The sequence below is a fragment of the Dendrobates tinctorius genome, unplaced genomic scaffold, assembly GCF_039654945.1.
Source record: "Dendrobates tinctorius isolate UK_male_01 unplaced genomic scaffold, ASM3965494v1 ptg000089l, whole genome shotgun sequence".
NCBI classification, from domain to species: Eukaryota; Metazoa; Chordata; class Amphibia; order Anura; family Dendrobatidae; genus Dendrobates; species Dendrobates tinctorius.
In genome coordinates, this window is record NW_027361757.1 from 2,172,066 (window position 1) to 2,190,278 (window position 18,213).

At 40.2% G+C, this 18,213-nt stretch overlaps 1 protein-coding gene across 7 annotated transcripts in view; it reads right to left on the reverse strand.

Moving 5' to 3' along the window:
- The window catches only part of PAX2 (paired box 2), an 81,423-nt gene that overhangs the window by 14,222 nt on the left and 48,988 nt on the right, over positions 1-18,213 (reverse strand). For 4 of the 7 annotated variants that reach the window (XM_073585768.1, XM_073585769.1, XM_073585766.1 and 1 more), the window contains exon 7: positions 14,303-14,429. In XM_073585768.1, the coding sequence (XP_073441869.1) occupies positions 14,303-14,429 (127 nt within the window). Of the gene's footprint in view, positions 1-7,045; positions 7,256-14,302; positions 14,430-18,213 lie in introns of all 7 variants that reach the window. The other 3 variants (XM_073585772.1, XM_073585770.1, XM_073585771.1) reach the window with 1 other exon arrangement.

Here is an 18,213-nt window from a genome sequence, read left to right on the forward strand (position 1 = left end):
AGGAGGAGGAGGAGAAGGAAGCCCGCTGCCAGCAGACTATCCGCCAGCTTGCCACCAAGCAGCGGGAGTGGGAGCAACGGAGACTAGCAGTGCTGGGCCCTGACCTTGACAGGAGGCAAAAGGCCCGCGATGGACACTATGGTCCCCGGGACTCAGCAGGATGGGGTCAGGTCCTGAACTTTAATTTGGAAAGGGGGTTTGGTTTCATCTCAGACCCCCAGAGGATCTCCGACCTCTTCGTCAGCCGCAGGGATGTAGAGTCCCACCTCCAGAGGGGACACCCCGCTCGTGATCTATACCCGGGAGATTACTTCACCTTCACCCGTCACGAGGGGCTACGCGGCTGGTATGCTCTGAATGTGCGCCGTATCCCGGAGGAGTTCATAGTGGCATACAAAAAGGACAAGGCTTATGTTCCACCGGCAGAGGCAGTTCCCACCGTGGTAGTAAAGTAAAGCATCCTCTTGTACAAGTTGCTATACCTGCTGTGCCACAGGCAGCAGTTCCACCAGCTGTCAGGCCAAAGACCAGGGCAGCTACTGCTCAAGACCAGCTGCCACCCCATCTGCACGGGCAGCCACCAATCTAACTCCTTGGGAGGAAGAGTACCTGCAATTTGTTAATCCGCCAGGAGGTGGACACCCAGACAGTCTTCCCTGGAAGCAGAAGAAGAAGCCCGCTTTCACCACCCCAGGAGGAGAAAAGCATTGAAAATGATTGCAACTAACTGAACTGTTACCCAGGAGGGTATGGGCACCATCATGCCCTCATTGTTTTCTGTTTTCTCATTATTTTTCCAGTTTATCTGCCTAGTTGTTTTGGCACCCATTTTATTGAACTGAGCGATCATGAACTTGGAGTGATCCACAAACTTTGCTTGTAAATAGTTTGCGCCTCTTAAGGTGCTCTCTCTTGGTTTTACATGAACAGTCTTCAACAAGGACCACCTCAGATTCGAAGTTCTACTTCAGCTACAGAGACACTGCAAGAAATCCCGGTTGGGAGCGGTGTCCAGCCTTGCAAGAATTATTGCTGTCTTACTGTGAAGTATTTTATAATGTGCCTTTTGAAAATGTTGGTAGCAATGTTTAGCTGCAGTATTAGGAGTGAATGTTTTGCAGAATTTAGCCTCATAGTAATGCTTAATAAAAAATAAAAAAAAATAAAAATTTTGAATAAAAATTTGAACCGGGTGACGAACCAGGAGTCAGTGGTTGTCACCTATGGGTCTAGAACAGCAGAATGTGAAAATGTGAATGATAAAGGAAAATATGTTGAAGCTGGGATAGTAGGCCGTGAACTGGCAGTGAACTTTTTAGCAATGGTTACTGCCAAAAGCATTTTAAATTAGGTAAAATGTTAAATTATAGGTAGCCTGTTAACTCGTTCTGCAACGTTTAAGAATCAGTGCCTCCCCTATTGGGAAGTTTACTTTAAAAATTGTTCACCTGTTAAAATGCATTTTACAAATTTTGTGTGTTCCTTATGTAACACCTTTGTTTCACTTGCAGCCCGCGGACGTGCTGTGTTTAATGGGGGGGTATGTGGCAACCCTGAGGGTTCAGTCGCTACAGAGGTACTGCAGCTCCTCCTGAGGTGTGGTACCCCACTATCCAGGTAAGGTGGAGACACCTGACCACACTCCAACACTCACATCCCACACGCACACCAGTAGTGTAGCAGAGCAACCTTTGTGGCTCCCTGCTTGGAACACGAAGAGTGCTGGGAGGTGGGTGGAGTGAAGGAAGTGTTGCAGCAGACTCCTGTGACCTGGAGCTGCTGGCACAGGAAAGAGCCATAAAAAGCCTGATTCTTCAGAAGGAAGATAGTTTAGTAAGGAACGTAAGGAGAAGAAGAGACCTAAGGACTAGGGTCAGAGCAGAGCCCTTCCTCAAGTTTGAAGCGCATGGCCGGGGTTCGATCCCCAAGGTTGTATGGATACTGATGTTCCTGCAGCAGAAACCGGAGGAATAGAAGTCGTCACCACTTTATTCCCATCTAAGACTTGGGGGCACAGCAGCAACGAGGGTGAGCCGGGACATGATAGCAAGAAGTCCCCGAAGCAGGTTACAGTTGTCTGCCGTATAAGTAGAGTTCTAAGTAACATCAAGAAGGAGGAACTTGAGTTTAATACGCAACTACAAGTACTTCAGATTAGGCGCTAGTGTGGAGACGTTCAGAGAAGGCACATGTTGGAGGAGTGCTGGAAAGGTGTACTTTACCTTGCCTGGGAGTTGGTTGAGCCCCTGACCTGGAGGACATGGCACTGAAGGGGGCATGTGTGTGCACCAGACTGTGAGTAAAGCCTTGGAACTACATGCCCTTGTGTCCTCCACTTATTTTTGCACCTTACACCCGGCTCTGCTACATCTACTTCTTTACACCATTTCCCCATTTGCCAACCTCATTTACATTGCCCTGGGACTACAGCTCCACCTGTGGGGAGCTTCAACATCATTGCTGCACCACACCATCTGTCCCAGAGAAGCAACCCTGCAGCGCTGGTCAAACTGACCAGAAACCACAGGTGGCGTCACGAATCATCTCAACAACTTTATCCCCATCACACTACCCCTTTTACACTGACCGCCTGAGGCCACGGACCCGGTCACCGCCACTCTGACATCTCCCATTGTAGTCTATGGGCCCGGCACCAAGTACCCTACGGCCTCTGAGGGCGAGTCACAAGCTTGCTGTAATGTTAGAGCTAAATATTTTTAACACTTCACAGTGATAATATATTACATTTTGGATATTAGAATGGTCATTGGAACACCATAGACTAATGTATGTACAGTAAATCACCACTGTTTGCATACAACAATTTGGACAGTATTATAAAAAAATGAAACATTTTCTTTGGGGCGAAAAAACATATCTGGACTTTGTGAATTCCTCACAGACATTCATTGTCTTAGAATTCAAGTTCTTGGAACATAAAATCAACTAACAGCACTCTCTTTCAAATTATGCAATTTTACAATGCTGACAAAAGGAAAGTGTTGTTAAAAAGAAACCAACAATGAGAAAAAGGAAATGACGTGGGAGGGATATATTCAAATTGTACAAAAAAGGGAGAACCTCATATTGGATCCCACTTTAATAAGCCATCAGACTTAACTTTTAAGGAATTGACTAAAATACATAAGGGGTATTGATAAAAATGTCTCCAATCAGCTTTTTATTTCTATACTTTATGAAAGACTTCCTGCCATATGCTTTCATTAGATGGCACCCCGGGTTGTCATCACAAACTGGCTGGATAGGAGATAAATTTAAATCACAAGTCCCCCCCTAACATGTTTCACCGCATGTGCGGTGTCACCAGGGGATGCGACAATTTTATCAATATTCCATATGTATTTTATTCATTTCAATAAAAGTTAAGTCTTATGGCTTGTTATAGTGGGATCCAGTGTGGGGCTCTCCACTTTTTTGTACAATAAAAAAAAACAACTCCATTCCACCTTGCTATTCAAGTTTTTCACTTTTTTGTTTAACACATTCATCTTGGTCTGAACTTGTTTTAAGTTTGAAGATTTAATATTATTATAGGGAAGCTCTCAGGTGATCCATGCTTCCCAAGCCAGGGGCAGCCAGGTATATTATCCTCTGAAACGCTGCCGCCCCCGGATGTCTCTTTCCAGCACCATCACATGTGATTAACAGTTCTCTCTCTCATGAGTACATAGGGAGTGACCTGTCATTCACCTTCTAGCAACTCTGGGAAAAGCCAGACAGATTTTTAAAATATGTTTTGTATGAAAAGGCGTAGTGTTTTAAAGTATAATATATTTGGCAGCAACAGTGCAGTCAGGTTGCAATTCATGCTACCCTCAGTTTATGCTACATGGATTGGCTTACAGGTTCCCTTTAAATCAACCCATTCTATATTATAGCTGACCAAGAGATCTTTTGGTTGTTTAGGTCCAGCTTCTGGAGCCTGCAGTAATAAGGTATTGCAAATGTATTTCATTAAATTGAAGAGTAGCTTTTACTAATTCCTTCATGTTGTACTGGACACACAAAGTAATTGTCATTACAGAGCAAAGTAAAATTTTGTATTTATATTTTGCTTCTCTGTTGCTGATATATTAGCAATCAAAGTATTCAGCACCAAAACAGCTATTTTTGTTGGTGTTACCATAAAGATCTCACTGGAGGTTTGTACTTCTTCCTCTGCCTGAAGCTGACCAATCATGAAAAGAGAGCAACACACCCCCATAATAGCTTAGAACAGGCTAAGGGCCCTTTCACACATAGCGTCTCATCAGTGAACCCGACAACAATATCACCTTGTCAGGATCGCTGGTGTGTCGCTACATGATCGCTGGTAAACTGTCAAACAGGCAGCTTCACCAGCGATCAGGACCAGCGACACGCGGGTAACAAGCGACGCACGTCGCTTAGTTACCCGCAGTGTATCTTAGTTACCAGCGCGCTGGTGCAGGTAGCTGGTAACCAAGGTACACATTGGGTTTCTAAGGGGCGCGTGGCACTTAGAAACTCGATATGTGTACCTTGGTTACCAGCTCCCTGCATCAGCGTGCTGGTAACTAAGGTACACATCGGGTTTCTAAGCGCTGCGCACCCCGTAGAAACCCAATGTGTACCTTGGTTACCAGCTCCTGCTCGCTGGTCGCTGGTCTCCCGCCTGTCACACACAGCGATGCGTGCTGGCCAGCGGGAGACCAGCGACCCCAAAAATGTCCAGACGTTTCAACAACGATCAGCAATACCCGGCAGGGGGGCCGGTCACTGATCACTGTCACACAGCAATCTCGCTGGTGTGATCGCTGTTGCATCACAAAACTTGTGACTCAGCAGCGATCTCGCTAGCGAGATCGCTGTGTGTGACGGGGGCTTAAGTGTATTGTATTTTCATGTATTGCCAAACAGTCTGCACTCCTTACTGAATAGCTTCCAGCTCTCATCTCTGGTAGTCAGTGTGGGGAAAAGGGCAGTACTGCAGAGTTGATCTCATTACAAACAATTCTAGTAGCTCTCCTCTCATAGTGCTGCTAGCTCTGCCAATCATAAACATGCAAACACATTCACATCTGCAGTGAGAAGAGCAGACTGGTCTCACACAGACCTAAGCTATAAGGGGTTGTTTTCTTTTTCCTCTTGTACGTGGATGCCTGTTCATGATTGGCAGGGTCAGCAGCAATATGACAGGAGACGTACTAGAAGTGTTTGCCATGGGACTGAACTCTGCAGCACTTCCCTTGCCCCTAAACTGACTGCTGAACGTGAAAGCTGAATGCTGCAATCTAATCACGCAGAGGTCTGCCATGCTCCAGCACACCTTCACTCTGCAGCAAGGAGAGTAGACTGTTTGTCAATACATGTCTCACACTGAGCCATTTCTATGCTATTGTCGGAGCATGTACTTCTTTCTGCAGTGTGTGGCTGCCTGCTTATGATTATGTTTTTTGGTCGCCGCAACAGTGCAATAAAATGTAACAACAAGCAATCAAAAGATTACCCAAAAAGTGTATATAGAGAAAAACATCAGCGTGGCACGTAAAAAATGAGCCATCACCCAGCCCCAGATCCTGAAAAATAGAGATGCTACAAGTCCCGGAAATCGGCACCTTTTTTTTTTTTATTAATAAACCTTGGATTTTTTTTTCACCACTTATAAAAAAAGAACCTATGCATATTTGGCATCTGCAAACTTGTAATGACATGGAGAATCGTAATGGCAGGTCAAATTTAGCATTCAGTGAACATGGTAAAAAAAAAAAAATGTGGAATTGCACTTTTTATGCTATTTCACCCCAATTGGAATTTTTTTCCCGTTTAGCAGTACATTATATGGTAAAATAAATGGTGTTGTTCAAAAGTACAACTTATCCCATGAATAACAAACCCTATCACAGCCATATTGAAGGAAAAATAAAAAAGTTATGGCTCTCGGAAGAAGCGGAATGCAAAGTGAAAACGAAAAAAAAAATGGCTCGGGGTGAAGGGGTTAAAAAAATTACCGTTTAGGTGCGAATTGCTTTAATTACTAATATGTCCACAACGGATAGCTGAAATTAAAAAATATGATAATGTGTGCAAAACTGTAAAGCGCTGTGGAATATGTTAGCGCTATATAAAAATAAAGATTATTATTACATATATTTTATTTTCATTATTTTATCATATGTCCAGTTTAACATTAAAAATTTAGTGAAAGATCTTCTTTTAATAACCGCAAATTTGCCAGAGGAAGATCTGCTTTTTGTTGTCTCCATGAGATAACTCCTTTAATTTGAAGATATTCTAATAATTACTTGCTGTTATGTATCCAGAAAGTAAATTGTGCTATAAACTTTACATAGACGCATCAATGTACTGATAATAAAATGACATCTTAATCATATTTACTTCACTTTTCTATAACATCTTAATATATCATTTATTATAGGATGTTGCATTAGGCTGATTTCACACAAGCAAAGTTTCACATTCCAAACTCGAACTGCGATGCACAGACCAACCGCGTTCCTCCTAGATATATATGAGGCTGCCAAATGTGGATCAGGAGACCTGCAGCCAATCCATGCATCGTGGTCAAAGTATGGATCGTGAACCTCAGAGATGAGATACCGGTCTTAAACATATGGATTATATAAAATAAACAGCAATTATACAGAGTACATATACATCACTCATAGTAAAGATAACTTCGAGATACAGAGTTTTTCAAAAGCAAGTCAGAAGCCTCCACTCCACATACTTTTGCTTTATGAACTTTTGGCTCTAAAAATATTTTAGTAATTTTTCTTCTGATCTTGCAGGTCAGGTTATGAACAATGTCAGCCTGGGGGATGATAGTTCCCTGCCACTCAAGCCAAGTATTCTCTGATAGTAAAAAAAAAAGACAAATTCCATTATCAAACAACTATTTATAAGTAGACAGAAGCCCTTGTAATCAAAATCAGGGCAATCTCTTCAGCTTATGTAGGCTGGATCTGAGAAACTATTTTCAAATAGTCAGATAAACTCCTAATTTGATTAGGCAGATGACTTATGCATGAGGGAAGTTTGGTACCTGCTATGAGTGGCTGGCTGCCGAACTGCCCGTAGGAAGGGCCATGGTGGGTGAAGGAGCTGTACGTAGGTGTGGACGCATCAACGGTGAGGGCCATCTGAAAGGGCTGAAGATCAGCCAGTCCCGAGCTGGCTAGTGTAGAGGGAGTGAAGGGAGTAAGGGAGGCTTCATGAGGCTCTTGCTTTACATAGAGGTGAGAGGAGAAACTCTCTGTGAGGAAGAAGGAAATGGATGGACAGGAGACAGACAAACACAGGTTGGGTGGAACACAGAAAGAGAAAAAAATATATGTATAAATGTAAATGGAATGATCAAAACAACAAAATAAAATAAAGCGGGATTAAAATAAGTAGAAAAAAATGGTTCTCTATTTGGTCTGGTACTGTGTTAACTATTCTCATTGGAATTTATTCTGCCCTGCACAACACTGATGTCCTTCAAAACTCTAGAAAATATATAGTAAGACCACTGCATCAACATTATAGCCAGGACCCCTATATAAACTTTATAGTATGTTTTCATGATATGTAGCACACAATAAGGTAATATAAAAGAGACACAGGTTTATTTTTTACTTAAGATATATTTCAATAGACATTCATGGAATATCCATAGGTGGGGCAGAACAGAGGCTCAGTAGTTAGCACCGCAGCCTTGCAGAGTTGGGGACCTGGTTTCAAGTCCCACCAAAGACAACATCTGCAAGGAGTTTGTATGTTCTGCCCATGTTGGTATGGGTTTCCTCCAAGTACTTTGGCTTCCTCCCAAAATCAAAAGACATACTGATTGGCAATCTAGATTGTGAACCCCAATGGGGACAATGATGATGATGTCTGTAAAGCGCTGTGGAAATTAATGGTGCCATATAAGTGAGTATAATAAATATAAATCCATAGGATATGCCTAATAAGTACGGGTCTCACCTGTAAGACCCACATCTATCTCCAGAACTGAGGTACCCCCATTACCTGCTTAAAGCAGGTGGAGAAGTGGTGGCACCTGTGCTGACTTTCTCCATTAATTGCTATAGAAGTTTGGAATACAACCAGGCAAATGCTCTTAGCTTTATTCAGAACTCCCATAGCAATGAATAGCGAGCAGGCACATGAATATATTTCTATAGAGCTGTAATATCCTATCAAAATCTATTAAGCTCAGTAAGGAGGAGGAAACTTTGGAATTTTCAATGAGTTAATTCTTCTGTTGTCAAGAATTATTCATATGGTTTACATAGTCACCTTTCCCACTCTCCATAGATTTCTGCTTAAAATACCTTAAATATCTCAACCTTATTTTGAGGACTAAGTTAAATGAATTGGTAATCTTTGTAATGCCGACTGCCTAAATCACAGCAGCATTAAAGCAATTGTTGATCGGCATGTGGATTTGCACTTAGCCAGAACCTAGAGGATACAATTTCAGAGTAAAAGCAGAAATCTTCTGCAAAAAAAGAGGAATTACATTGAAGTTAATTCCTTACATTGTTTATTGTGTATTTAGCAATGTTAGAAGCCCGAGGCCTACCTCTTAAGATATTGGGCTGCACAGTCCCTTTAGGTTTCTAAACTAGTACCAACTTATATTTTGCTGGCATTACTTAAAACGATTCAATCAGTTGACCAAACAATAAAGATTAAATTTATAACAATGTTAATATGTTCAGTTGTTTATTAGCAGGCCTTTCTTACTGTATCTTATTATTCTTAATGGGATTGTTGTACAAACCCCTTCTTAAACATATGCTAGTCCTCTGACCAAATCAGGATTTTGCATTTCTAATTTCCAGTGATCAAAAGATGCATTTGGCCATTTTTTGGACCAGATGCACCAGAGTGGGAGCCGGTCTTTATGTCTTGCTCTCTGCACTGGCTAATAGTAATATTTAAGATATCATATCTATTGAAAAGGCAAATGAACTGAATATTTAATTATCAGATGCTACTAAATATCAAAAATACTTATCAATTGCATATAAAGAGGTTCAATGAGAGTATGGGCTTTTTCAAGAACAGACAGCAAAGTCAGGAACACTTATGGGTCTCCTTACCTGAATTCAACAGCTTTTTATATTCAAGGCTGTTAAAGTTGAATGAGGTGACCCATGGCCAGTCTGGGCATTGCAGCTTGGGCCATGAATGTTGGACACGTGAAACCGGGTTTAGTCAATCTAAGCAGCCTCCAGTATCCAGTATCAGCACAAACTCAATAACATTGATGGGATTCTGATGGCATCACTAATGTTTTATAAAATGCTCTGCTGTGTTTTCATGAATATTTAAACAATATCTGAATATTTGAATAATGGTTCAGAATCTTGTTTAATCCATGATAATGTTCTACGTGTATAAACCGCAGCGATAAGGAATGACATGATGAGATCATGAGATTGACCAACATATAATTACTGGAAAGTAATATCAATGATCCTGGTTCCTTGTTCGTCTGTACAGATTTAGTTGTTGCCACCTGTGATAAATGGCTGCCTCTAGAATGCTGAAGTAGTCATTCTTTAGGTTCCATCGCTAGAATTGATTCTCCCATGAAATATAACAAATAGATTTTGCAGGACAGAGAAGACACCCAGAGCTTTTTAACAAGGCAGTTTAATCCACCAAATTATATTATTATGTTATTTCCCGCTGGCAGCCCTTATTGAATCTGCACATTTTAAATTATTTTGTCAAATAAAACGATTGAACTTGGAAAAATGATTCAGGAGGGGAAAAAAATATCAGCAAGTACGAAGAATAGCTCCAATGGTGTCTGCTTCAAAGTGAGACTCTGATCCAAATATGTAGTAGGTCTGAGAAGTGGGTACTTAATGAGATTATCTTCTAATAGCGGGGAAAAAAAAACCTTAAAGCATCTCTCACCTTGACAAAACTACACTGAAAGCATCTACTTCCCTTCCCCATAATAATCACTCCATGAATCATTCATCTTTAATAGATTATGCAAATGGAAGGACATAAAATCAACAATGATCAATAACGCCAGGCGTTTAATTGCTCGTAAAAAAAAAAAGACCAACATTTTAAGATTAAGCATGATCTGCAACCTTTTTTGGCTAATGATACCATTATTCCAAAAACTGGAGCATGGCCTAAGTGCAGGAAAATAACCCCCCTTCATCTTCTCTTCTAAAGCTTTTTCCTTAATCTGTCCTTTAACGTGTTTACCTTCATTACTGTTGGTAAACAGCACTGAGTCTTAATGAGAGTTTCTGCGCTCCTCTAACGTCTGATTGAAATCCTGCATACAAGATGAGCATGATAGTACTAAGGTGCCACCTGGGAGTGTCATGCTGAGCCTGCAATGAACTTTCCTCGCACTTGGGCCGAGATGGATCAGGCAGAGGCATCTCAATGACATTGAAAGGATGTAACAGAGAGGCTTGACATGTGTAGCCTGCTGAATATGCAAACAGATACGATAAACCTATCCGCATTCTCTTTTACCACCTTGTACACTAACCATATCTATGCGTTGAAGGGAATCCATTAATATTTCGCATCTGCCTTGTGATAGGAAACATCCCGTCCTACTCTGCACCGGCTTACATAAATATACAGAGAGTTGTGACCTTGGGTAATTCACCTTACCCTCGGTAGCGGTGGTTCATGACCTACTCCTGAACTGTCACAGATAATAACAGCTGAGTGATTATTACGCATTTAATGCACTGTTCCACTACATAAAAGCCCACCAGCACCTTTGTCAACACCTAGCTGTATAAACGTATCCAATACAGCTGTTCCAATACACAAAAGCCCAATGCCATGTAAGAAATTTTAAACTAACCGAGAAAGATACTGTCTACGTAGATCATTCTAGGCATTTATGAATTATGGCTTTAACTTTGGTTTTACTTTAAATATAACAATAATCAGTTTTGTCTGACATAGTTTATCTTCATCTCTTGCTCTTTTGGCTTTGACATGGGTTCACAACAGCAGGATATTAGTGTGTTGAATATTTAGGAAGCAGTGACCAGCTATCAATTAATGTGAATATGCGAATGTAGCCAATGCTTCATATGAAAAAAATATAGCATCATAAGTATGAGATGATCTACAAGGAGACTTTTAAAATGTGATTGGTTATAATGGGTAGAAGTGCGTTTGTCCCATCAATTTTCTAGTACTGTAATGCTAAATAATTTGTTTCCTTCATACGATCCATCTTTATATTACAGTCTCCATTAAAACAGCACAGAAATGCAAGGTTGGTCTTCATTTCTGTCCTCTCTGGTTAATAGATGAGAGTACGGAAAGTAGAGATCCCTTCTATTAATGCAGTATAGTAAAGGCACAAACCAAATGCTATGTTCTTCTCTTGACTCCAGCACTTGTGTCTTTCTACATTAACTTCTATGATATGTATATCACTCCTACACTACACCAGACTGACAATTAAGTTAGTATGGGAAGAGGTCATTCTCTACCATGACATAATATTTAATTGTTTTCCAACTGCCAACATATGAAACAATTTTTTGATGTTCATGACTATTTATAGAACCCTACCTTTAGACATAAAAGTCTAAGTGTGAACTACAGACCCCCTATCTTCAGACCTAGAAACCTAAATGTGACCTATAGATCCATATTTTCATGTAAAGAAGTCTTGGTGTGATTTATAGATTCTTACCTTCAGTCAAAGAAGTCTAAGTATGACTTATAGATCCCTACCTTTTTGCATTAAATCCTAAATATAGTGAAGAAAATATTGGTGTGCACTCAGAACTATTGGGAAGTGCTGGTCGGACTGGGTAATTGTCCCAAAATATAGTAGAAGACATCTAGAAGCCTAAGTATTACTTATAGATGCTTGTAGGCATAGAAGCTTACATTTTACTTTTATACTCCTATATTCATGCAAAAAAGCCTATGTGTGGAATATAGACCCTTATTTTCAGGCAAAGAAGTCTAAGCATGACATATAGATCCCTACCTGTTTGCATAGAAGCGTAGGTATGAACTTAAAGGCTATGTGCACACGTGCGGAATTACCGCGGATTTTATGCATTTTTGCCGTGTTTTTTTGCCATGAAAACGCATACAATAAGCAACTCATTGAATTCAATGGCATTCCGCACATGCTGTGCTAATGCTGCATATTTTTCCGCGGCGGAATGGCATCGAGGAAAAATACGCAGCATACTCATTCTTTTTGCGGAATCGCGGGGATTCCGCACACATATGAATGCATTGTTCCAATTACTTTCTTCATGTGGCTATGCCCAACATGCACAAAGTAAGCGGAAAATGTGTGGATGCTATCCTGTGCCTGGAGGAGAGGAGACTCTCCTCCAGGCCCTGGGTACCATATCCCTGTTAAAAAAAAGAATTAAAATAAAAAATCATGATACTCTCACCTTCCGGTGGCTCCCGCAGTGTTCCCAGGCCTCAGCGATGCTCCCGGCAAGTCCCGTTCCCAGTGATGCATTGCGACAATGACCTGTGATGACGTAGCGGTCTTGTGTGATGCTATGTCATCTGGGGTCATTGTCGCAAGGCATTGCTGGGAACGGGAGTTGCCAGAAGCATCGCGAGGCTCGGGAAGGCTGTGGGGACGCCGGAAGGTGAGAATAACACGATTTTTTTTATTATTATTATTTTTAACATTATATCTTTTTACTACTGATGCTTCATAGGCAGCATCAATAGTAAAAAGTTGGTAAACACTAGTCAAACACTATGTTTGATAAGTGTGACCAACCTGTCAATCAGTTTTCCAAGCGATGCTACAGATCACTTGGAAAATGCTAGCATTCTGCAAGCTAATTACACTTGCAAAATGCTAGTTTTTCATGGGAATTCCACATGCAGATTTCCCGCAGCAGGGAGTTGCGGAATTGCCGCCGAAATGTCTGCAGCAATTCCGCACGTGTGCACATAGCCTTAGGCATAGAAGTTTAGATTTGACTTGCAGACCCCTACTTTCAAGCAAGAAGTGTAGGTTTCACTTACAGCCTAGAAGCCTAGGTCAGCAAGCTCTGAAACATTTAGGGTTCATTCAGACGTCATTGATTTTTCTTCCATGAATTTGTTCCAATTTTCATCAGAGTTTAGTCAGAGTGTCAGTTTTTACCATCAGAGTTTCAGCAGCTTATTCCGTATGATTAAAAAAGGAGCTTTTTCAAGCTTGGTATGAGAGTGCTGTCTGATTTTTTTAACAAACCCATAGGCTTGCATTGGCGGTTTTGATCCAACACTAGAATCAATATCCGAAACGTCTCCATGATTTTGTGTGGTCTCCAAAAATACTCAGACATGTAAACAGTCCCATAGATTTTTAATAGATACAAGTGTTATGCTTGGAAAAACACACTGATAGAACTCTAGATAGAAAATCTGACACGTGAATGAGCACTTAGTACTATGCCATTGCTGAAGATTTGGGACCACATAAGTGAAATAATAGCTAATACAGAAATAATAAATATGATAATTCAGTGCTGTTTTCATTTTGCTACAATAGAAAATAACAATTTTTAATTGTGTATATATAAATAAAAGTATTTAATATGCATATTAGTACTGAGCACAAAAAAAGAAAACAATTCAAAAGATAAGTCAATGACACAATTGTAGAAAGTAGAAGCAATCTCGAATGCCCATAATGATAGATAAGTCACTTTTTGACATTTATATAACAAGAAAATAATCTGCAATAACGTGAAGTAAACTGTAAGAACGTCACACATTTTGTGGCAACAATGTCACGTATTAATTTCAGGAAACATTGTGTTCATAGCTGTAGTCGACTGTATTTCACCACCAAGTGCACTAGTAGAAATCATGAGCTATAGTAGTCTCCAGCAAAGAGAAAGTTGACTTTTACAGTCCCAGTGTTAGACGGGTTGTCTGTCTCTTAACTGATTACACGTCTTTCTGGGACACCAAATATCAAATTTGGAAATTTCTGGGATATCTAAGGATCCTATATGCGGAGATGATGAATGCGCCTCATGATAGAGGCCTCGTAGAATGCAAGTCCGCAAGGACAGGGTCCTCTCCCCTCTGTACCAGTCTGTCATTGTGAATTTGTTTACTGTTAACGATATCTATAACTTTGTATGTAACCCCCTTCTCATGTACAGCACCATGGAATTAATGGCACTATATAAATAAATAATAATAATGAAATTCTCAGGACATAGTGAAATCTTTTGTTGGAAGAGTTTCCTTTGGATAGCATTGGTAGGGACATGTAACCACAGGTAGCAATATAAGAGGGAAGAGCTTGACTTACCAGTTACTACTGGGTAGCTCTGAGGTCCTGACACGTTGTTGCCTAGGTCAGCGTTGCCAGAGGCTGCTAAACTAGACTTGACTTCATCCAGACCAGGGGTTAGTGCTGGAAGAGAATATTCATTTGCCTGAAGGTCAAAAATAAAAACAGATAAAAAAAATTACTAAAAGCAATAGATGTTAAGTGAAGGCGTTCTTGAGACTATACCACCTTGATGTAACAGGCTAAATGTCTTTTGCCTTCCATTAACTGCTTAGAAACTACAGTAAACGCTTTGATAATCACCAAACTCATGAAAAGGACAGACAATCACAGAATTCATTAAGTCCATCCAATGTTTATTATTGAGCATACTCATTCTGAGAGTCGTAGGGTGAAAGAAAAGGAATATAGGAAATCATCGATGGTTCCATTATAATAATATAATCTTTATTTTTATATAGCGCTAACATATTCCGCAGCGCTTTACAGTTTGCACACATTTTTCATCACTGTCCCCGATGGGGCTCACAATCTAAATTCCCTATCAGTATGTCTTTGGAGTGTGGGAGGAAACCGGAGTACCCGGAGGAAACCCACGCAAACACGGGGAGAACATACAAACTCCTTGCATTGTAATTATGCCCATGTTTTAGATACTTTTTTATAAATGATATATAGGTAATGCCAAGCTGTATAAAGTCAAGTTCACACAAATGTATTTTCCGTCTGAGTGCAGTCTGTGAAAAAACAGACATTACAGGGACCAATTTTATTCACGGACCAAATATGTGCATGAAAAAAATCTCAGCATGCACTAATTTCTTCCGGATGTCAGATGAGACTAGCCTATTCAAGTCTACAGGTGCTGGAAAAAAAATAGTTGGATCATGTGCAGATCAACAGTATAGCATCTGATTTTTACAGATGCATTGCAATTCTTTAATATAAAAAATTGTATTTGGTCTTGTAAATTTTAATAACTGCCAATTTTAAAAGCGGATGCAATATGGAAAACAATTGGTATGAAAAGTGACCATTTTTTTAATATGAAAATTGGACAATTTTATATTTGATTTTTCATGAACTTAGTCTCTTTGTCAAAAAGGGGACAAGGAAGCTGGATAATTGTGAGTCAGCCATACATAAACTGAAAAATTGTACAAAGCTAAATGTTTATAAAGGGCAATTTCTTGAAGGTTCTGAAGCCCAGTTGATGCGTGAGGAACAGCTGGGTTTTAGTTTCCCATCTCCAGGTTTTACATTCACAGCTCATAGATTTTTCTGGTGATATATTATAAATAAAACCAAACCAAAAATCACCTGTCTCCCTAAATCATCAGCGTTTGATTTTGTGAATGATGTGCTTCATTAAATACAATGGCAGGACACTCCCTCATCACCCTGTTCTTATTCTCCCTCTTCCTGTGCACTGGGGTATGAAATTGGGGAGTGGGCCAGAGCACATGGCCAACAGAAGGGTGGGAGGGGGAGTCATTGAATTTGAAAGGGTGTCCTGTCCAAAACAATCTAGTAATTGCCTTCTTATTATGGTTTTCTCGGGAGCAGACCTTGCTCTCTACAGCTGCCTTTTCAAAGGGATAATAAACAGGGGGAACCAAAAAAAGAGAGAGAAAAAACTCTCTCTGATTAATATTACATTAAATTAAAACTGATTTTCTGCTCTTTCTTACCCCGTTTTTTTTCTATCCACGCCCCCCACCTCTATGCCTGGACGCCACAGCCTAGTCATTTCCAATTCCTTTTCGTATTGATCTTCCTGTTGAAATCAGTTTCGTAATTAGCTGCAAATTAGGCCTTCTACTGGGGGTGAAGCTGCCCCCTGATTTATCACCGGAGTAATTCGCTGTGATCGGAGAGAAATTAAAATGAACTCAATTAGGCTTTAGATTTGCTTTATGGGCCCTGCTTTAAGTTTCAGGGGGAAAAAAATGACTGTGCTGGCGTTTAATAGTCTAATGAAAGTAAATAAAGGTTATCCATTGTAATAAACTCTGGGACTATGGGAAAAGAAAAAATCACACTCAAATATGCCTTTTCTTCATTTCATGTTTTATAGTTTGGGGCATTTCAGAAGATTTTTTATTAATTTCATGTTCCATTAATACAAACAACCTTTATGATATAAATAGAAAGAGGAGCTAACGTGCAAAGAGCTGAGCCAAAGGTCTACAATTCCTTTGTTTTATATGCAGCTTTAAAGCAAAGAAAAGTGGTTTAAAGGGCAAACTTGCCTAGTTTTTTTTAACATGGAACACTAAATAGTAAAATGTTTGATTCAGTTTGAACTTGAACTTTGCAAAAAAAGTTATAAAACAATGGGTTAAAGAGAAATACTGAAGCTAAAACATTATAGTTTTACTGAGGGTAATAAGTTGCTAATATCCGAATGACCTTCTTCGGCAATAATGGCTGAAATTTACTGAACTAAATATGCCAGAATTCTGGTGTAATTTGCTAAAAAAAATGGCATTCCTACTTCGCAACATATTTATTGTGTGTTTTAGAAACTTTCGGCACTGAAATCGATAAAGTGACTAATCGAAAAGGGAAGTGATGTACTTGAAAGAGGTATGGCTAGAAATGTGCATCCATGGATCACAATTTTGCAACACATTATCAGCACAAAGTATGCTAACTAAGCTAATAGGGAATGTAAACGTGGACAAAAGTTTCTAAAGATACCCCAAAGTAAAAGTATGATAAAAATTAGGTTTGCTTTGAATAAGCTTACCTCTAATTGCAAGTTCTCCGATTGCCCTCAAAAGATGGGTATAACATTCTGAAGGTCTCCTGGGATTGCAACTAAAACTTATCAAGTTCTTACAGTCTTAGTAATGACAAAGTGACCTCAACACATGTTATGAGTAAACGGCTGCTAACTAACCATTCTTCACTGTTGTTTTTTCTCACACACACACTATCTGCATAGTATATTCAGAGTTTTCTTTGGCTTTTTCTCCCAATTTCTATAGCCAGTCTGGGAGATGTGACTCCTTCCCACTAATCAGATTCACTCCAAATTGGTTGCTATGCTGCATTCCCTGCCTCAGCTTTTATATAAGCTGTGATAGCCTGTACTATACTATGTGATGTCCTATACTATGTGATGGCTGTGCTGTACTATGTGATCTGATAACTGCAAGCAAAACATTATTAGTAAGCCTCTTAACTTGCCATTTAGTTTTATTCCTACTTTAAGGCCCCAATACACATTAGATGAAAGTCAGTGAAACCCAGTGATTTCATTGGGACAAGCTGACTACCTGATGTGTATGCAGCCTATAGACTACAGATGAAAGCTTTGTCTAACGACTGTCCAGGTCAGTGCTGTCTGGCCATGGATAAGAGCTACACAAATTTTCTTACTCTTCTGGATCCCAGGCTTGGCTTATGATTAACTGGGCTGGCAAGATGTCACCTGTGCGTTGACACACCGCACAGACTGCGTCACACCAGACCGGCAAATCAATTGTTGCGCTGGGAAACCCACAAGCTCTGGTTTCCCAACGCATCTCCTGTCTATGGCCAGAGAGCTCTGACTTGGACTGTGGATCGGGGTTGTGCGAAGCATTCCACTCATCTCTACTCTTGACTTTCCCTGGAAGATGATGTCTGGTAAGAGAATGACCAATTCATTAGAATTTCAACATCTGATCCTTTTGTTTCTGGTGGAGATGAACTGTTACTTGAGGTCGATTACGAGCAGAGCATCCATGTGTATGGGGGAACCAGAGGAGGTAGCTGTCTGCCAAACGACTTTTTGGTCAGCAGTTATCTCAAGTGTAGGGCTAACTTTTTATAGGATATTACCATAAATGTCTGTTAGATGCAACCTCTGAGCCCCATTTTGAACTACTATGAATTAAAAAGTGTCCACTTCCAAAAAAAGACTAACATGGTTGCTTCGA